This window comes from Silurus meridionalis, chromosome 3 (genome assembly GCF_014805685.1).
Source record: "Silurus meridionalis isolate SWU-2019-XX chromosome 3, ASM1480568v1, whole genome shotgun sequence".
NCBI lineage: Eukaryota > Metazoa > Chordata > Actinopteri > Siluriformes > Siluridae > Silurus > Silurus meridionalis.
The window spans coordinates 10,347,445-10,367,947 of NC_060886.1; the positions used below are offsets into that span (position 1 = coordinate 10,347,445).

The window sequence follows — 20,503 nt, forward strand, 5'->3', positions numbered from 1 at the left end:
TGACTGAAATGTCTGCAAAGTATTATGGTGAAAATCAGAGAGAGGCACAGAAAGGGAGAAAAAGCAGAGGCAGTAAAAAATTAGAAGAGAAAATTGTCACCGCCTGCATTTTCTCAGACAGAGAGAAACAAAAAAGCTGACAGCTGAGACACAACCAGTACAAGTGTATGATTGAGGGAGGAAAATGTCACACTGGGTCTGTAAATGACAGGTGGACTGTGGGAGATGAGAAACAAGAATAGAGGTGGCAAGAAAAATGGGCTTTAGTGTGATGAACTGTTTCATGTGTCTTACTGGAAAAAGAGGCAGCGACAGACAGCCATTTAATAAAACTCTGCATGGGTTTCAGTGTGAGCAGAAATAATAAAATTCCTAAACCATGCAATCTTCTATATAAATCTCATCGAGCAGGTCCCACCTTACCATCACAAAAAATACCACAAATCATCCTTAAAATGCCAAGCTTTTTTTTTTTGTAAATAGGAATTTCCTTTAAATAGGAATTTTAAACCCTGTGGGGTTTTTAAAAAAATAGGAATAGAAAAGGGAAAGTTATAATTACTTGACTACACTACTATAAGTTATAAGGTGTGACTTCCAAGTGCATTATACAGAGCTAATAGTGCATCACATATCGCTTGCACATCGAAAGTGTGAACAGTCCAGTTAAAAAAATGCTAATTAATTACCTGACAGCTCATTTTCACAGCAAAAGAACTCCCAGATGCCAGACTAGCCAGTCAGTTAAATCTGTAAAGGCCCATGAATCGTGCTAGACACGTTATTGCATATGTATTTATTCATCAGATTCCTAATTCACAGTGATGTCTGATTTCTCCTTGTGCTAATTAAAAACACGCATTCACATAAACATGTATGTTATTACCAAGACACACATTTTTGGTGGGTTCCAAAAGCACATTCAAGACTTTGATAGCTTCAGACATAATAAAATGTGCCTGGGTTTCAATTAATTAAGTAAAGTAATAAGCCTTTTAACAACTTTCATCTTGACTGGGAAATGTAATTAAAAGACGAGTTTTAAAACATACTAATAAGTTCATTACCTTGCACCTGGACTCACACCAGTAACACTGTGTATATGCATGATTGAAAGTATAGGTGCTGGTCAATATAGACACTTCTATTCCCAGTTTATAAATTCCAAGTTGGATTAAAGAACATACTCAGTAATATGTACATGTTCATTCTCAAACTAAATATGCCTCTAAAAAACACCTCTACTTTAGTATTATCACTAAAATGGTTTGATTTGTACAGCTAAGTAAATTTCCATCCAAGGGAAGTTATCCTGTTGATGATGAATATTTAGAGCTTTCCATGTTGTCCTAGCCAGTGACCTTATTATCCACGTACTCTCCTCAGACTCCCTCATTTAAATCAAAATCCAGAAACTGTAAACCAGACGACCCCCCAGCCTCCCAAAAACACCTCTCCTGCAATTATGTCTATTCAAGACCTCACGGTAGAAGTGCAATTAATCTTGAGCAGCCAGATGCTCGTGTCTCATGTTTCAAGCCTTTTAGTGTCAAGATGTATTTACCTCAAAAATGAAGGCAGCACAGACCCTGTCTCAACTCATAGCTTTATAAACAAATCCTGACAAATCCCTTTCTTGGTGTTCATTTCGATGGCTAATAGTCCTAGCTTCCTAAATTGGAACATCTACAATAAAACCCTTTGTTTACAGGTTCAATGTGAAACCTTAAGTGTTCCACCAGAGAATATCAGACACAGATTTGAGGCATCATCGAACATGCACCTTGACACACAAGCAAACCCTGGCGAGCAACGAAAAGAAGTGTGTGTGTGTCTCAGTGCTCACAGAATTGACGTGCTTTCACACACAACGGTTCTCTTCGCACTCACATCTCTTAATGTTTTTGTGTGCACACAATTTGGCACCATGGGTTCATTTTCATGATCATTCAAGCTGCTCTGTGCCTCAAGTCGTCGCTCCAGATGCTCTCTATTAAATACACAATTTAAACACTCTGACACATTTTTATTGTTACCTTTTTTGCTAGAAGATGATGTAGTACAGAGATTATATTCATGTTTGCAGCTTGCTCATACAATAGGTCCAGATGGCTGTATTTGGTATCATCTGAGCATTTTTTTAAAGAGTATAAGATATTCTATTGACCCAGGTATTGGTATCTGCTTTAAAATCTTTCTGCTCTACCCATTAAGGCCTGATTAAATCAAATGCATGATTATAAAATAATATGTAATCACAATGAATGGAGGTGTCCTTTTGGTCACTGATTAAAAAAATTACATCCGCCATTATCTGAAATTGCAAATTCCCTTAGACAAGCAGCACATGAGTGATGTCATGGTAACCCTGGTAACAAAGAGCAGGCAGACCATCACACTGCCTGCAAATCAGAAAATCTAAAAACTGATTTCACACATAGTGGCTGCTTCTTAACTCAGTGTGCAAGTTAATACTAACCTTTCTCCTCCTGCTTTCACTTTGTTCGTTCCATGCGAGGGCCCCATGCACTCTTGGCTGACTCGCCTGGGTTGATCGGATTACGGAATTAAGTACGATGGGAAGTCATCAGAGGTGGTTGCAGAGCTAATCTGATTTCAGCCAAGTGCAGGGCAGACGAGAGGAAAACAAAGACCAACGCCTTGCCAATACTATTGTAGGTCTAATGTGGATTTAGTCAGTGGAACATAATAATAATTATAAGGTGGAGAAGTACAACAGACAGAAAACAATGCTGAGTAAATTGAATATGTACAACAGCAGCTTTCTTAGTAATATCTCATACTGTTGCGCTACAAAGGGCAGTGTAATGTAATATGCATACATAGAAATATACACTCACCTGATGTACATAATGCTAATGCCAATCACTAAGCTAACAGAGATGCTAAGCTAAGACCATTCAGTCTTTTCCTAATTTCCTAACTACAGTAACTGAGTGACACTGCACAGAGTGAAGGAGAAGACCTTAATCATATAACATAACAGCTACACTTAATAGTTATTTGCATACTGTTTAGGTACCACTAATCTTAGCGTTTGCCCCTTTAAATAACATATATAACACATTCTGCATACATTATATCCTGAAAATAAATCAATCACATCTCTGACATTTAACTAATAATACAAGAAGCTTTACATTTTAAGCTTCAACAAAGTAATGACATCAGGAAAGAACTATGAACTGTGATCAACAATGACTGTAGCTAGTCAAAGCTAGAAAGGTAATGCAGCTTTGAAGCAAAGGCACAACTTAAATTTGGTTATAAATGTGGCCAAAATATTTTTTTAAATGTCAAGTTTTTAATACATATTTGTAGTACTGGCTATAGATCAGTTATAGACACAGTACTTAAATCTATAACACTGATTTATCTATAACTCTACGTACATAATTCATAACATCTATAGCACTGATCATAACAATCACTGTTTTCCAATTCCAATCACCAACATTATCCAAAGTTATCACTTACCCAACTTGTTACTAAGCTACGCTAAGTGTCTGCTGCTCTTTGGCAATTTCAAGTAAAACATGTTGCAGGAATTTGTGACATTCACTGTACTAATACAGTACAGATAGTCCTGTTAGAGCACATAATGAGGTTAAGGCACTTTTTATAAAACATGTTTTCGTGAGGGCTTCCATGGTTTTTGCCACATTTCACAACTGAAATGTTACTATTGACTATATTTTAATATTACAACCACTGAAATATTTAATATTATAATGATAAATACTTCTTTTACTACCCAGGAGGCCTATCCAGGCACAAACACCTGAAGATTTGAATTAAAAAAGCCCTAATTGCTAAGTTCATCATTCAGTAAATTACCTGTACTGGTTAGTACTAGTTTTGTTGTTAATACAGAAGTAATGGTACCCTTACAGAAGCAGCAATATTATTTGTTAATCCAAAATGAACAGGTTTGTTAAACACTGTGCCACTGTGAAGTCACTTAAGCTTTTAACTATGGTCTTCCCAACCATATATACAATAGAGTACACAGGGAAATGAACATTCCCCAGGACCAAAGAGCTACATAAGGCAACTTAAATTATCAAAAAATAAAACAAAGCACAAAACTAAACAAAACTAACTAGGACACAAGTGCGCATGAGCAATATGAGCAATGCACACACAAGACAGTGAGAAACAGTAATATTGGAGCACTAACCAGCACAGAAGATTAGTGATAGTGCAAATGAATTGGACATATTATAATAATAAAAACTACATGTAAAAAAAAAAAACACAGCAATTTTGTGCAAATAGTTAATGAGTTTGTTTATTTGTGTATGTGTGTGTTTTGATGGCAGTTTTTGATAGCAAACCTCAAAATTCTATGTGTATCATAGAAATGCGTTCAGGCATCATGATACTTTTGTCACATTGCCAATCCCTACAGTTTACAACAGTTGCATCAGCACATTTGAAATCACTTGTGATAGTGCGAATGATATGTCGATATAATGATAAATACTGGGCATGTATACAAGTGTGTGCAGTTTAGGCAAAAACAGCAATTTTGTGCAAATAGTTAATGAGTTTGTTCATTTGTGTATATATGTGTGTGTGTGTGTGTGTGTGTGTGTGTGTGTGTGTGTGTGTGTGTATCAGTCCAGTGCCTTTGTATTAAGCTGTGTGTGTTAGTGTATGAGTGGTTGCATGTGTTTGTGTTCTTGATTTTATATTGGATCCAGCCTGCATGTGTTTTTTCCATTAAGGAGTGCACTTGCTGAATTAACTACCGAGTTCATACAAAAAAAGATTCTACGTTTTTTCATCAATTTTATTCCAACTAGCTGCTGCAGCCCTAAATAGCATGTATCTAGGAGACATTTTCTCTTACTGATTGCAGCCAGCAGCCATCGGCTGAAAAGGACCTGTTTTTGGATGAGCGCTTATTTCTTATATACAATAGCCTGTGTGCTATTGATGATCTCGTTGCTGTAAGTGTGTGAAGATTCACAATGTACCACATGTTTTTATATTACATAGACTCGCTTCATTTCAGTTCCAGCTAAACTACACATCCTATAGAAACCAAATTTGGCTTCAGCTTAATATTTAAACTTAATGCGTATCGCTAGGCTACTTCCTTTCACCTTCATGTCTGTTCTCACTGATAAGCTCCACCTGACTAGGCATACAGCACACTTATCAGCATGGGAATATAAGGCTCCGAGCTTAACAGTAATAGCCATCCGGAGAGCTGCTAGGTTTGCTTCCTCGCTTTAACGTGAGAGAAAAATCAGATCTCGTCTTTAATGGTCTGGAAGGGGATTAAACATTTGAAAAGTCACATGGTAATGGAAGTGAAGTGGGCAAAGTAAGATGTTTAGATTGAATAAAATATGTCCAACCAAAAAATGTTGAACACTTTTTCAAAATGATCCTAAGAGGCCAGAGATTAAGAAGAAAAAGTAAGGAAAATGACAGTGAGGGAGCAGAGGAAATGGGCAAGCTGGTGGGGCAGTGAAGAGCAGAAAGTAGCTATTTGTGGCTCAGCTGGCTCTAATGAAGGCTGAGTTCCTGCAATACGAATAAGTGTTTGAGGAAAAAGCCATTCTCGCCATGCTCCAAAACCACTAATTATTTCAATTAGCCTCTTGTTTTGCATGTGAATGCCAGCCCAAGGCACTTTTTTTGCACTGCTGCATGTGTGTCCTTCTAGTGGCCTGCACTGTGGCCATGAAACTGCGATTTCAAATGTGCAGAAGCAACTGTTGTAACCTGTAGGGGTTGGAAATGTGACAAAAGTATCAATGACACTTAAAGACTTCCTACAATAGAAATTAAATATTGAGGTTTGCTAATAAAAAACTAACATCAAAACATGACAAAACTGGAAAAACAGCTACTGACTTTTACTGACATGGCAAGTCTAAAATCAAGCACCAAAATCCGCCATGATGCACACATCCGGCAATTAAAACCGTCCGTGTGGAAACAAATCAAAAGTTCTATTTGGTGTCCTGATGATTTACGTAATTTAAAACACCATAATTACTTAAAAACATTTAAAAGAATAGTTGTCTTTGTCTTTATGCTCTATATTGAGTTTGGTTTTAATAGCAATAAACATACATTTGCAAAGAGCATCCATATGCCCATGTTGATTAGAGTATTGAAAACTTATTGAATAAATTTGTAATTTAGATAAAAATGTGCGATTAATTTGCAATTAATGCAATTAACTCATGACAATCATGCGATTGATAGCGATTAGATATTTTAATCGATTGTCAGCCCTAATATAAATATAATTCATATAAGCAATTTATGTAATTATTTTGTTTAATGTCTACAAAAAATAAATAATACAATAATTAATATATAATATGTGCATGTAATATAATTACAATTATTTATTTAATTATTAAATAATTCGATTTGTTTTATATAAAACAGTTATTAACGTATGTAATGAAAACTAATTTAATGAAAACTAATGAAATAAAATTAAATGTATTTTATTTTAATAAATATCTAATCCGATGCTTTGCTGTTTAGTGTGCTATTTTGGTATCACCTCATTGCACTGCCTAGCTCTAAAAGAGAGATGAAGTGATAAAATGATATATAAATCACATACGACATATTGGACATAAAGGGGGACCCTTCCTGTCTTGCACTTAGCTCACATTCTATTTATATCTGGGTGAGGCTTTATCTCTCGTCAGTGGTCAGTCTGGGCCATGCAGAGCCATGCAGCTCTGCTTTATTGCCTGCCATTATCTGTCTGTGTCATTTAAACCACAATCACTGATGCAGTAATGTTAAAAACAATTCCAAACCCAATACAAATCTCCAAGCAGGGGATGATTTATCATCCACCGCCAGACGACCCTGTCCTCTCTACAGGAGGTTATAATGCTGATCTGCCATAAACAGCTAGCTCTCCATCTACAAAGAAATCAAAGTCCATAATCAACTATTAATGAGGAAAAAGTATGAGGTCTTTGCATGAATCTATGTCATTCAGTCACTTATGTATTTATTAGGATTTTATTTATTTGTTTATTTGTTTACTTACATTAGATATTAGTTTCATTGTCGGCTTTTGCTGACTCAATCCACCTTGGCCAACTGGCATTCAAGAAAATGGCATCTTAGTAATGATAATATATAAAACCTTTCTCTAGTATTTCCATTTTAAGCTTGAAATAAAGCCAATATGATTATTAAACCTATTTTTAGACATTTAATACAATCGTTAATTTTTTTATTTTATTGCCAGATCATTTCGCTTCATCCTAGAACTATAAACCTAAAGTTAGCAAAATCTAAGCTAAGTTTAGCAAAGCTAATTTCAAGCATGAATAATAAAAAAACACACTAGGAAAGAGGTGAAATTATATTCTATTCTTATAATAAGAAATAAAAATACAGTTACAGCATTTGGCAAACACATTTATACAGAGTGACTTTTATATCATTCATACACCTGAGTAGCTATGAGTTTAAGAGCCTTGATCAGGGGACCAGGAGTGGAAGTTCGTTTTGGCTTGGATTTAAACTCATGACCATTGGATTCAAAGTCCAAATTCTTTAACCACTAAGCCTTAGCCACCTCATCTATTTACTCCCCACATTTACTATATGGTCATTGTTTGCAGTGTAGCATGTTCTGCTAGTCTATTTCTTTTTTTTCTCCTCTTGAAAATATCTTGAGTCAAATGCATCTAGTACCTATATTTCTTATAATAAGATTACAATAAACCAAATACAATATTATTAAATTATTATTATTATTATTATTATTATTATTATTATTATTATTATTTTAAGCATTTGCACTCATTACAAAGTTGAAATAGTCTGTTCGATTGGCATATCAAACAAGGCAAAATGATTTGCCTATTTTATTTCTAAATATAAGCTTGAAATGAGTAATGTCTAGAGATAGTTCTAATTATCCTGTTTTTTGGTTAACTGTAATCTTATAAATCTCGTCAATTCGCCTAGAGTTTTTTTCACTTGCTAGGATTTTTCGTCTTAGCGAGTTTTTTCCACTTTTAGTCATCTTTGGTCATCAGCATTTTTCTGATGACAGATCAGATCAGCACTACTAAAATGTCAGCAGATAAAGCAAAAATGAAGAAAATGAAGTAAAGACTAGAGTGTATTTTTTGACCAAATAAGATTTTCAATCCCTTTTTTTAGTTGAAAGAAAATCCCATCTTACATTTGCTTTTGAAATGTTTATAGAGTCAGGCTCAGCAGAGTGCTAAAACAGCTGCAGTTTAGAAAATTGGCAAAAAAAAAATCCAGATTTGTAATCAAATATAATTTGTCTGAAATTCACTCTGTACAGATGACATTTATTCAGCAGAACTGACTGAATTAATCAGGGTTATTGCTCTGCTAATGTTGGCATTAACAGAGAGATAAATGTATTGAAGAAACGATGAAGCTCGTGTTTAAAAGCTGTGAATGACTCAATACCTCAGGTGGTGGGACAGAGATGGATGGAGATGATGCTGATAACTTAAGTGATAACCCTTTTGACAGTAAAAACTACGACAGCGTTTTAGGGTCAACATGGGATTTAAAAAAAAATTAAAAAAAGAATTGGAAGGGGCGGGGCAGGGAATTTTCAAATTTTAAAACTCAAAACATTTGAGAAAAAAAATGTGAAGATTACATGAAAAAACTCAAATTTATGAAAAATTAACTTGAAAGTTTTGTGTTGGCAGGTTTCTATCAAGGAAGAAAACCGCATATACACTTTGCAAGGCTGTGCAGACTTCACTTGTTTTGCAGTATGCCTGGAGTGGAAGATCTTATCAATCTTTACTTTTCCCTTGGATTTAGCAACAATGGCCCAGAATCAGCAGATACTAGAAATCTTTGAGTTTTAAACTTACAAATTTCGCCTTGAAAACTTGAAAATTTTGTGTTTTCCCCATTTTTTTTAATCCCATGGCTCTAATGGCCCTAATACGCCGTCGTAAATTTTCAGTTGAATGAGAATAGAAGTTTTAAAGTAAAAGTCTTATAACTGTCATGTGATGCACGTACGCACAACAGCAGAGGGGTATATTTCCTGACAATAACTTTACTTGTGGGACAAGTAAGTGTAGATTATGTTGCAAAATTATGTTAGTCGGCTTTTATAGACATATCAGATAAAAACCTCAATGACCACAGGTCTGTTGGAGAGCAGCGTCCATAAAGTAAAGAAGATAAATCTTTACTCTGGACTCTGAAAAAGGTTAAATGAGAATAATTGAGCAACAGATACAGCAAGTCAGAGAGAGAATAAAATGCAGAAAGTAGGTGGGAGAGAAAGAACAAGTTCTATTTGTTTCGATCGATAGTGTCCATACAATGAAAGATCATAAGGTAAGAAGAATCCTCAGTCCTTTTGTCACAGAAGAATTACATTCAGCTACATGTCTGCCGAATATCCGAGATAGAGCACATGGTGCGGAAATAAGTAGCCACCGGCACGAAAAAGGAAAGGAATGGAAAACTGGAGAACATCTACTGACCATGAGGAAAAAAAAAAAAGAAATGTTAGCTTGAAAATAAAAATGCTGTGCTGTTCTTCTTCCCACCGAAGTTAAAACCTATGAGGGCAGTTACACTGTGATTAATCTGATGTAATACTCAACAATGTGTTGCTAGGGATACCACAGCTGACTTTTTTAATAACAAATGAGGTCCCCTGAGGGCCTGAATTTAAACATTTGTGCAGGACAGATGGAAACAATTACAGCTATTTAAAGACTGATAACCAGCGGCAGATGACATGAAGCTATAGCTCGAACTGATTTTAAACCAGTCACATCAATCATGCTCGTTCTCAATGCCACACAATGGTACACTGAGACCACTCTGTTACGGGTGAGTACATAAACATTTTATTTCTACTAGGAGAGACCGCATTAAATTTTGATTCCATGATTTTGGCCGACCCACATGTGGAAATGTTTGGGCCGATTGCACAGCACTGCACACCATAATGGCTATCCAAGACCTGCGCAGTTGTGGCTCGTTTTAAGAAAAGTTCAACTTGCTGAAACAGTTCTTCTTGCTTGATGCCAATTTGGTACTAATGTGAATCCAAGCAATACACTTAGGAATCTAGGCTCCAGTCTCCACACACACACACACATACTCATCCACTTCTGATAACTGCCCCAAATGGCCATCAGCTTTCTTTCTGCTGGACCAAGAGGGCTTTTCTAGAGAAGATAAGTACTATTATCCTGTTATAGATGTTGTTTCCAGACATCCATGCTTGTCACAGCTTTTCTACCCTTTAGCAGCCTGAATTAAAAAATGTTTTTTAAATACTCAGCTGAACACAAAACTTGATTTCCTCCTTCACGCAGAGATAAAAAATAAAAATCTAATATATCTTGGCAGCTTTTAGCATGCAAGCAACTGTGGGCTTGTATGTGTACGTGTTTTTGCATCCTGGTTGATGATATAAGATAAGGATAAGAATATCTGAAGGATTTGACTTAGTGGGAACATTTGGCAGGTCCCTATAAGATTTCTTTTTTTTTTGTCAGTGGAGGTGTGTTTGTAAAAGTAATAAATCATCAAAAGCATTTATAATAAAACAGCAAAAAGCTTTCTTATTTTGTTATTAATGTTGAGCTTAGGTTTAGTAATAGGCATAGTATTCGTTAATTGAAGACAAATAAATGCTTTGTGTGTGTGTGTGTGGCTATTTTAAGTCTCTCCATCTACTTGTTCGGATTCACTGATGGGCTACAGATGTGTAAAAACTTGTGGTGCTTAACTCTTCCTGCTTTTATTCCACCCAAACTCGGACTCTTACCGACAAACTTTAACACCCCCAACAAGTTTTCTGAGCAAAAACAGAAAAAGCAACCTGACAAATTGTTCGAAGAATCAATTTCTTCAATTCCTTTAACTTCATAATAAATAAAGACAGGTGACTTACGAGTACACGATATATTCCAACCCCTGAGGGTATGTACACTGTCATAGATTGTTTATAGAGTTAAGAGATGGCACTCGAGTGGGAACTCAGATTAGGAGGGCCTTCAATGTGTGCTTTCTGCGATTGGCCAGCCTGGCGCTCTCTGGGAAAAAAGGCTTTGACAAAGTACAGGCTTGAAGAGCCGAGCCAAGTTGAATTATCAGGAAAATAATGACAGCTTATTCCGAGCAATCATGGTAGACTTAGAAAGCTGATGAAAGTTTTAAAAAAGGCTTGCAAACAGCGTGTATCTGAGTCGCTTCATCAGAACTACATCACGATTCAGAATTTTTGACACAAATATAGGTGCAGAATAGCACTTGCAGTGAAATCTTAACCTAATCGACCTCTCAGAAATTGTGCATTAGATAAAAGGACTATAAATATAAAAGAAAAGAAAATAGGAGAAAATTAAAGAGGACATACATTAGATTATTTTAAAGTATAAGTATATAAAAAATTGTGCAAATCTATTTCAATGTGCAAAAGGCAAGTAGAAAATGTAATAAGGTAAAAAGTTTCATCATTGAAAGCTTCGTAACAGTCAGAGGAAAATTAGCCTTCAGGAAAGTTTCTTTGCACATTTGAGGGGTTTTTTACCACAAGCTACGATGTTTCGGGGTTTCTTTTTCTCAGCAACTTGAAATGAAAAAAAAAGAGTTTGGGAAGGGAATGAGATAAATACACAATGGATAACAGGTTTCTCAGATTTCCTGCAACATTAAGCAAACATAACTACACACAGCTAGTATATGTTGTTATACTTTAATCAATGAGCAAATTGTAATAAATAACCAATTTTTTTTTGTTTAATTACTGTGGTGTAAAAGGAACAAAACATTTTAGAATGAACTATTAATAACATTAAGTAATTAACATTTGGAAATGTGGCCCAATCACCCCATCCTGTCACTGATTGCTTTCCTATTACAGCCTGCGGTATACTGTATCATTTCTTACTTTCTCTCTTCCTCATCTTTATTTTAATCTTATTATCTCAGTTCTACAGCACTTCCAGTAACCTTCTTTAGCTCATTCTGTGCCTTCATCCCTCATTACAGCTCTCCATTCTCTGTTCTCTCTGTCTTAGATGTTGTCTTCTTCCACACTCTCTCCCCCTTCTTTGTTTGGATGAGGCTTCCTTGTCATGACCCTATCAGGGCTCTAACAATAACAGGCTTTCAGATACATTAAACAGCACAGTAAATGCAAGATCTCACTGCAGGCGTCCGCATGGACGGTTATGAGTTGGGTGTTACTAAACAGGAAGTTAAAAACAGATAAGGCTTCCATGCCGTCTCTCCCTCCTCAATTCCCTCAAAGGCATATGCAAAAAAAAAAGAAAAGTATAGAAAAAGCACGGTAATCTCCTCCTGCAGTTTAGCCATGTCATGTGTTCATCTGGACAGTGAGCCACTACTGTGGGAAAGAATGCAATAAACGTATGTAAGATGAAATCAAAAGCAAAACACGGCAACGCTTTAAAAGCCTATTAGGTTATTAAATACAGGAAATTGACAGAAAGGCAGACCTTTGGAGGCCCAGACAGCTATGAAGATCAAGCCTGGCTATCAGCTCGTTAAAATGTGTGTGCGTGTCTCTTTTCCTTGCAAGAAAATGTAGAACAAACAGCTCTAAGATATAATCCAGAACTGTTCACCAGATTTCAGAAAGCACTGCATGGGAATGAGAAACAAAGAAATAAACAGAGGTACGAGTGAGAACAAGTTATGAAAATTTTCCCATTTGCATATATTCATATAAGGTTCCACTTCCTCTTTCCAGGAATAAATATTTCTGAACTGAAGATATCTAAAGTAATGTTCAGGCATCAGATAGGTACTTACACACACACACACACACACAGCGACACACACAGCGACACACACAGCGACACAAAATCAATGGAATAATCATGGTGAGTCAGAGCGATGGTGTGTGACTGAGAAAGGACAACATCGCTCTCTGTCTTGTGGCACCAGTAGCAGAGTGACACGAGTAGACAGAAGTCCTACTCTGCCCCCTGCCAACACCCAACCTGCAGCACACACACACACATGCACGCACAAACACACAACAATAGCTCATGCAACTACAAAGTCACACAAACTATCACAGCTGTTACACTGTCATTCTGCTTTACCAGAGACAAGTGGCACTTTCTAAAGTGTGATTGTCAAGAGCTGGGAGCAAAGTGCACACACACACACACACACACACACACACATACACACACAAAAAAACCCTGTCATGTGATCACTCCAGAAACATATTGTCAAGTATTAAAGTGTTTTGAATTCAAGCACTAACAATACTTCACCTTCCAATGTTTAAACAAATTCATTTGTTCTTCAATAATATCAGTAGGTTTTTTTGTAGAAATTACTGACTGGCATTGTTTTGTCCTTTTTTTCTCATAATGGAAATTACAACAGAAGGACCACAAGAGGGGTGAAATCCATGCAAACTGATTGTTAAGCATAAAGACTGAACTCAAGGCACAATATTATGTTGCAAACAAAAAGTCATGGATTAATTAGAGATAAAACAGCTCCACAGAAACATTTTTATGTTCATGGTTTACAGTTATTTAATCACACAAGTAAACCTTAATGTAGATAGCAGGAAATGAAACTCTGATGTGTCGTTTCATGTTCATCTTCAGTAAACAGCAAGAACATAAGAACTTTTGGCCTTGCTGTTTTTATTCATTTGGAGAGGTCTGTAATGCAGCTGTGTGCAGGTTTTTTGAGATCTCAGAAACCAAGATAAATCGATATATTTCCTCCTAGAAAGTGAAAAAGCAAACAATATAATTCAAGTGAAAAACGAATTCTCTGTTGATTGAACTGACTGACATAAGTCTACACACCCCCCTTAACTAACACTTTGTAAGAACACATTCTACTTGAAATACAGCATTTTGAGTAAAATCTATACTTTTTAGATTTAGGTCAGAGCTATGACTGGGCCAAACACTGTCTTTTAAAGGCATTATTTTGGTTGGATTTTGTGTATTTTTTTCTAACATAGGCATGTATGGAATTTGTTGTTATCCATGAGTTCCTCTATCATTGAACAGAAGCTAAGTCTCAGCAAAACGAAGCAGCCCCACAGCATAATGCTGCCACCACCATACTTTACCTTGAGTATGGAGGTCTTTAGGTGACTTTTTGTTCCACCATGTATGGCCTTTTTGTTCTTACTTAGCACTTGTTGTTCTAATTAATGTGTATAACTTGTTTCACCGCATGGTTTTTCTTGTGGTTTAAGCATGCTTGGATATTTTGTTGTAAGAAAGCCTTCAATTCTGCCATCTTATCCCATAGCTCAGATACATAAAAACAGCTTGAAGTGCACTGAGGAACCACTAAAAAGAGTAATCGGAATTTTTCAATATATCCATGCAGCCCATTTAATGTTTATACCTGGTTATCTATTGATATTTTATCGTTTATCACATAGTAAATGTGGAAAAGATATAAATGATATTGAATAATTGTTTACAATACAGAAGCATGCAATTTTAACAGGGGTGTGTATACTTTTTATAGCTTCTGTTCACATCATATTATAGTTGTCGACAGTTCTTAAGTAGCATTTTCGCATATCTATACTCTAGACTTTTACTTTACCTTCACTACATTTCAAAGTCAAATATGTTTTTCTCAACTACATTTTGCGAAATCAGTCGTTCCTTTTTATTAATGAGTGGATGAAAACTCAACGGGTCAATCACATAGCAATACACCAATCAGAGTAAAGCACATTCTCTGTTTTGAACTTGTTTTAATTGTATACTAAAGGTATCTACTTAGCACGAACATACAGTTCAGCACCAGTTCGACAGCAAGCAGAACATTTTGAGAAGAATAAACGATGGAAGAAACTCCTGACTCTAACTTGCCACAACAGCCATGGCCTCATTTGCGCAAGTTTTTTGAAGTAGTTGAAAAGAAGTCTTTGGGCTCATGATTATTTCAATAGATAGCAATAGATTGGTGTTCTATGAGTAACATCAGTTTTTTCACATAAACTGAGTTGCTTAAGTAAAATTGATAATGGACATTATAGCTGTAATAAATCATAGTACTTTGGATACTTAAGTAAATTTGAAGCGAATACTTTTGTACTTTCACTTAAGTGAAGGTTTAAAGGGAGCACTTTACTGTGTCTGTACTTTTACATGGTACACATACTTCATCCACCACTGGATTATTCCAAAAAATATTATTGGGTATGTACGTGTTTTTTTTTTAATGACACAGTGTAGAGTGCCAGAGCTGAATATTTTTGGTGAAGACCAAAAGATTTCCATCACATTTAGTGTCACCATATCCAGTTACTAATAATTAGATGAGTATTAAAAAAAGACTTACTTCAGGAATCATCTACCGGCACTAATTAGTCATCGTTCAGTTTTTAAACTTTCTGAGATCTGCTATTTTCAGTGCTTTGGGCAATACATAATACTTTATGAATGTTTGTGATGTAAATTAATTCACTGTTCAAGGTAACAGTGCAACCAACTGAACTGGAAAGAACTGACAATTAGACCACTAAGCTTAAGTCTACATCCAAGTTCACTTACAAAACATTAATCTGCCAGCTTTATGCCATTCTCCAACCAAGGACACAGAGACGGAAATCAATCTGCTCTTATTATCCGTTTTCTGCTTACAGAATCAACATTCAATTACAATCTAACTGAAGCTGTTCAGTAAGAGTACTGTATATTGCTCAAGGGCAGAAGGACAATATTTCTTCAATACCAGATCTTAACACTGGATTCTGGTTCTGAATTTGATTCCATCTGCCTGTGTACTGGGATTGCACACATCTGAACATGAACATGAACTGAACATACACACAGACCTTTAATGGATCTCCTAGGAGCTCAAACAAACGCGTCTGCCTCTGCCTAGAAATGCTGCAGCTGCACCCTTGACAACTAAGAAGCAATACTGCCTCGTGTGTCTTCTGAGATGGGCAGGGTTCTTTGGCTTTTGCTGGGCATTAGTCATACTTTGGATCTAAAAGATGTAGATCCAAAATCCAGGCTTTTTTGGACAAGTCACATGAAACCTCCCCCCAAAAGCTCCTGTGTTGGTGCCTGTCACTGACATCATCATCCTCTTTGCCATCTGTCAGTTAGCCAGAGCTGCTTCTAGTCCGTGTGTCTCAGACAGACACTGCCAGCTGAGTGAAGACCAAACTTTCTCAGTGGGAGGCAGGAATAAAACTCTCATGTTCCCTTCTTCACAATATGCTCATGCAGGTAATTTACAAGAGGCAATCAAACTGCTCTCGTTTTTTTGTAAATGTTTACAAATGTTTGCCAAGTCGACTTCCTTTTTTCAGAAAGCTGTGTTCACCACAGCTGTATGCAGAACAGAGAAAATGGGAAAGTTCTGCAGAGCAAAACATAAACCACAAGTCTTACATCAGGATGTTGCCATCATATGAACAATAATTAATTTCACGCACACGCAATAGCCCAGCGTTTAGTTGATCTAAAAATAGATTGAACCAAGTTATATGCATTTAAAAAATAATAATTCATTTATAATCCCGATTGTAAAGTCAGTATGGTCTTTTTCCAATGTGAACTGCAGTTTCTGTCACACAACTAAACATTTTTATACACACAAACATCACCAGACCTTCTGAAACTGTTCATCTCCAATTTAATTGCAAATGTATTCAATTTTTTTCTTGACCATCCAAGTAGTTCATAATTTTGGTTCATGACAATATTTGTAATAATAATGCAATTATTATCCCCCTCCTAGAATGTGCAACATTTCAATTTTTGCCTGTTTTTATTTTCATGGGTAAACAAGCCATTACTTGTCAGTACACTGAGCACCATAAAATGGGTAATTGCTTAACTGACGTAAAATCTCTGATTGACAATCAATTATGCGCCAACGTTATTTGCTTATTACAACCAATATAAGGTTTTATTGTATTAGGTCTGAGATTAACATTAGACACGTTATAATGCACATAAATGCTTGTACAGTAAAGTATACATACATACGTACGTACAGGACAGAAGAAGTAATCATGTTTACATTTCTCATAATAGCTATAATTAAATTCATGGTGTGGATTAACTAACAGCATAAACCGAATCTCTGGGTTAGGAATGTCTCTTGATCATTTCTTCCTCATACCGCATGTATTTTCTGTTTATACAGATTGTATAGTCTAAATGCTGTGTTTAAGTCTAGAACCCATTGTACATACATTTAGGAGTTTAATTTCAGTTACTGTTTGAAAACCAGGCACATGATTTGATTGGTCGATTTCATTTGATGGTTTTAAGTAGTTTTGATTGACGTTTAATTTACTTGTTTAGACTAAACTACAAATCAAAATACCAATTCTGAATGAATGTTGGTGACAAATTGTCAGATATGAGAATGTACTGTAATGTGTAGATGTCTCTTTAGATAATCTTATTGATAAAGCTACTTGACGATATCCACCTTATTAAAGATTACATATAAATATCCAGGTTCTACTGTTAATAATAATGAATGCACCACTGGTACCCAATCAATTTTTGATTTAATTTTTGTCACATTTAAAAGTTTTTGTGTTGTTCTTTGGTGTGCGTATTGTATATTGCAACCCGTTATGTAAAACTAACTGTCTAAATATTCCATCAGTGAAAAAACAAATATTTAGTTATCAGTAAAGCTTCATCCTACATCCTGTAGTTACTAACATAAACATTTATACGATGTACGATAAGGGTGGGCTATAATTACAGGATACACACTAGATTGGACCATGGTCAGATTTATGATACAACTTTCCACACCTTACGCTCTCAGGAAAACATTTAACGATACCTTTCCCTGTTCACCTCTGTACATTTGTCATGTATTTTTCCCCCAGAAAAGGTTTTTCACCATCATATCCATATGTATTTTTGGAGAAGTCTATTCCATGTTCAATACCTCTTTACTGATATAAAAACATCCACTCTGCTGAAAAGGATTTCCACTACATTTTGGAGTGTGACTGAGGATCTGTGCTCATTCAACCACAAGTTAATGTTATGTGATATCAGGAGAGGAAGTGTGCATCCAGTGTTTCAGTTAATTGCAAATGTGTTCAGTGGGATTGAGTTAAGGGCTCTCTTTACCTACTCCACCTCAGCAACTGATGCTTTCATGGAGCTCGTCATACTTGTTCAGATTTGAGTTCCTCAGTTCCACCTTAGGCTCATACCTGTGATAGGTTAGGAGTCTAAAAACTTACAGCCAAACAGTATATATATATATATTTTTCATATTTCACAGCTGTATGCATGGCTACAAAGAGTTTTTTTAATCAAAAACATGATCTTATCACATGCACCAGGATGTCAGTGGTGTAAGTATGGAAACTGTCATTCTCCTAGTCATTGGCGCACGAGCTGCGGCTTGCAAAAAGGCTTTATTTTTATTGACGGTACACTGTTGCGCTTTGGGATCGGGTCCCAAGTGAGGCTCTTGTTTCCACACCTACCTTAATGATGCTGCTCCTGCGTGGCGCTATCGAAGCCTTCACGCTCTCCAGCTGCAGCGGGCTCTCAGCGTCAGGCAGCAGTAGCACTCCGCTCCGGCGCGCGCCCCGCCGCGCGCCCGCGGGGATCGAGTCCGCGGCTTCCTCTCCATCGCAATCTCGCTCCGACATCGTGGCTCAAATTACACACATAAACCAGCTTGGGTTTTTTGTTGTTTCTTTGTCTTCTTTGCTGAAAGAGAGTCGGTGCGTTTCAGACCTGCGTCCTCCCACGAGCAGCGCGTGGACTTGTTAAGCGAACTTGAGCGATCCCCCCTGCGCGCGTGCCAGCTCGACTCTTGTCCCTGATTAAAACGCGCTATCTGAGATGGCCGGCTGCAATTACTTCAATTTCCTGAATCCTGCAATGATGCCGTCCACTTGTAGCTCGCGTTTGCTGTCTGTATATACACATATATGTATATCTAAAAACATATATACATATTCATATATATTTATATAAATATATTTATACACTCCGTGCGAAATGGGCGCGCGCATGCAGTCCTGGAGTCTATGCCATGCAGCATATGCAACAAGTTTTTCTCTATTCAATTAACCCCAAATAATAATAATAAATAAATAATAATCTGATGATAATTTGATGATCTGCAGAAGCAACTCGTCAGCAGAGAAACTAAAAATAAGTAAACCAAATAAAAAGCACGAGCGCTTATGAAAAATACCTTATACAAGATTCTATGCCCGAGCAGGACTGTCCATGGCATATCCAAATACACAACCCATTTTTGCATTCAGTTCAGATGGTGTTAGGCTTCCCATGCGCTCAGGTTGGGTCAGAAGCCATGTCAGGTCAGCTTGCGTTCAGGGAAACAGCCCGATGTTCATGCATGCACAAGCACAGATGTGTGCAATACCCACGCCGCGGCCGCGATTCACTAGGAAATAAAGGGAACAGGACGCACCAAGAGAGTGGCTCCGCCCCTCATTCGTGATTGAGGCTCGTCTTTGACCAATCAAACGCGACTCCACGGAGGGTCTCTCGTAGCAAAGCTTCCAGACTGGCTCTCCAAGGGGCGGGGCAATCAGGATAATGGGGATCTTTTTTGCCGAAAAAAAATAAACTCCTAAGCTATGGTAAGGAAAGTTTCAAAAATACAAGAGGTCACTATGAATCCCAGAGATTGACTGATGGTGTGTGTGATCAAAGAACATATTCTGATCTCTCATTTCAGTAGGTTTATCAAATCAATGTGATTCCTGCGAAAGATGATACTAACCAGTTCTAGAAGCACACATAGGTCTACCTGAAGTTAATCTACACATACCAGAGCACTTCTGAGGTTCTGGTTATGGAGGCATTGATTCATTTTCTATAATGGCATCTCATACAACAGCAAATTCTAAGGAACTTAAAAAGTGTAAACACTTAAGTGTTTACTTTTTCAGCGGATGCACTTATTTAAAGCAACTTACATTTGTCTCATTCATATAATTGAGCAGCTATGGGATTAAGGGTCTTGCTCAGGGGCCCAGGAGTGGCAGCTCGGTGTGCCTGGGATTTGAACTAACGACCTTCTGACCTTAACCACTAAGCTATGACCTACCACTTCCCACCTCCTTTTCTGTGTAACATGCACATTGCAGCACAATTCTTTCTTCACATATCCTATCTTGTTAGAAAGCTGGGGTTAGAGTGCAAGATCAGCCATGATACAGCACCCCTGGAGCAGAAAGGGTTAAGGGCCTTTCTCAAGGGCCCAACAGTGACACCATGCTGGTGCAAAAGGTTAAAACACCAACCTCCCAATCAATAATCTTGAGCCTTAACCAATGAGCCACCACATCCCTAGATTTGTTTTATAGTTGACAGTCTACAGATCGTGGCTATCTATACATATACACAGTATCTGTACATACTGGATTGTGAGTATGCTGAAATATGTTATTAATTAATTTAAAATGAATTAATTCATATTTTAAATTAATTAA

The 20,503-nt window shown here is 36.8% G+C and overlaps 1 protein-coding gene across 3 annotated transcripts in view; it reads right to left on the bottom strand.

Moving 5' to 3' along the window:
* The window catches only part of plcl1 (phospholipase C like 1), a 62,286-nt gene extending 42,848 nt beyond the window's left edge, over window positions 1-19,438 (bottom strand). The window contains exons 1-2 of one of the 3 annotated variants that reach the window (XM_046843247.1): window positions 19,237-19,438; window positions 18,515-18,951 (exon numbers count right to left, since the gene is read on the bottom strand). In XM_046843247.1, coding sequence (XP_046699203.1) covers window positions 18,515-18,682 — 168 coding nt within the window. In that variant the 5' untranslated portion in view covers window positions 18,683-18,951; window positions 19,237-19,438. Of the gene's footprint in view, window positions 1-18,514 lie in introns of all 3 variants that reach the window. The other 2 variants (XM_046843257.1, XM_046843240.1) reach the window with 2 other exon arrangements.
* Window positions 19,439-20,503: the final 1,065 nt, after the last annotated feature.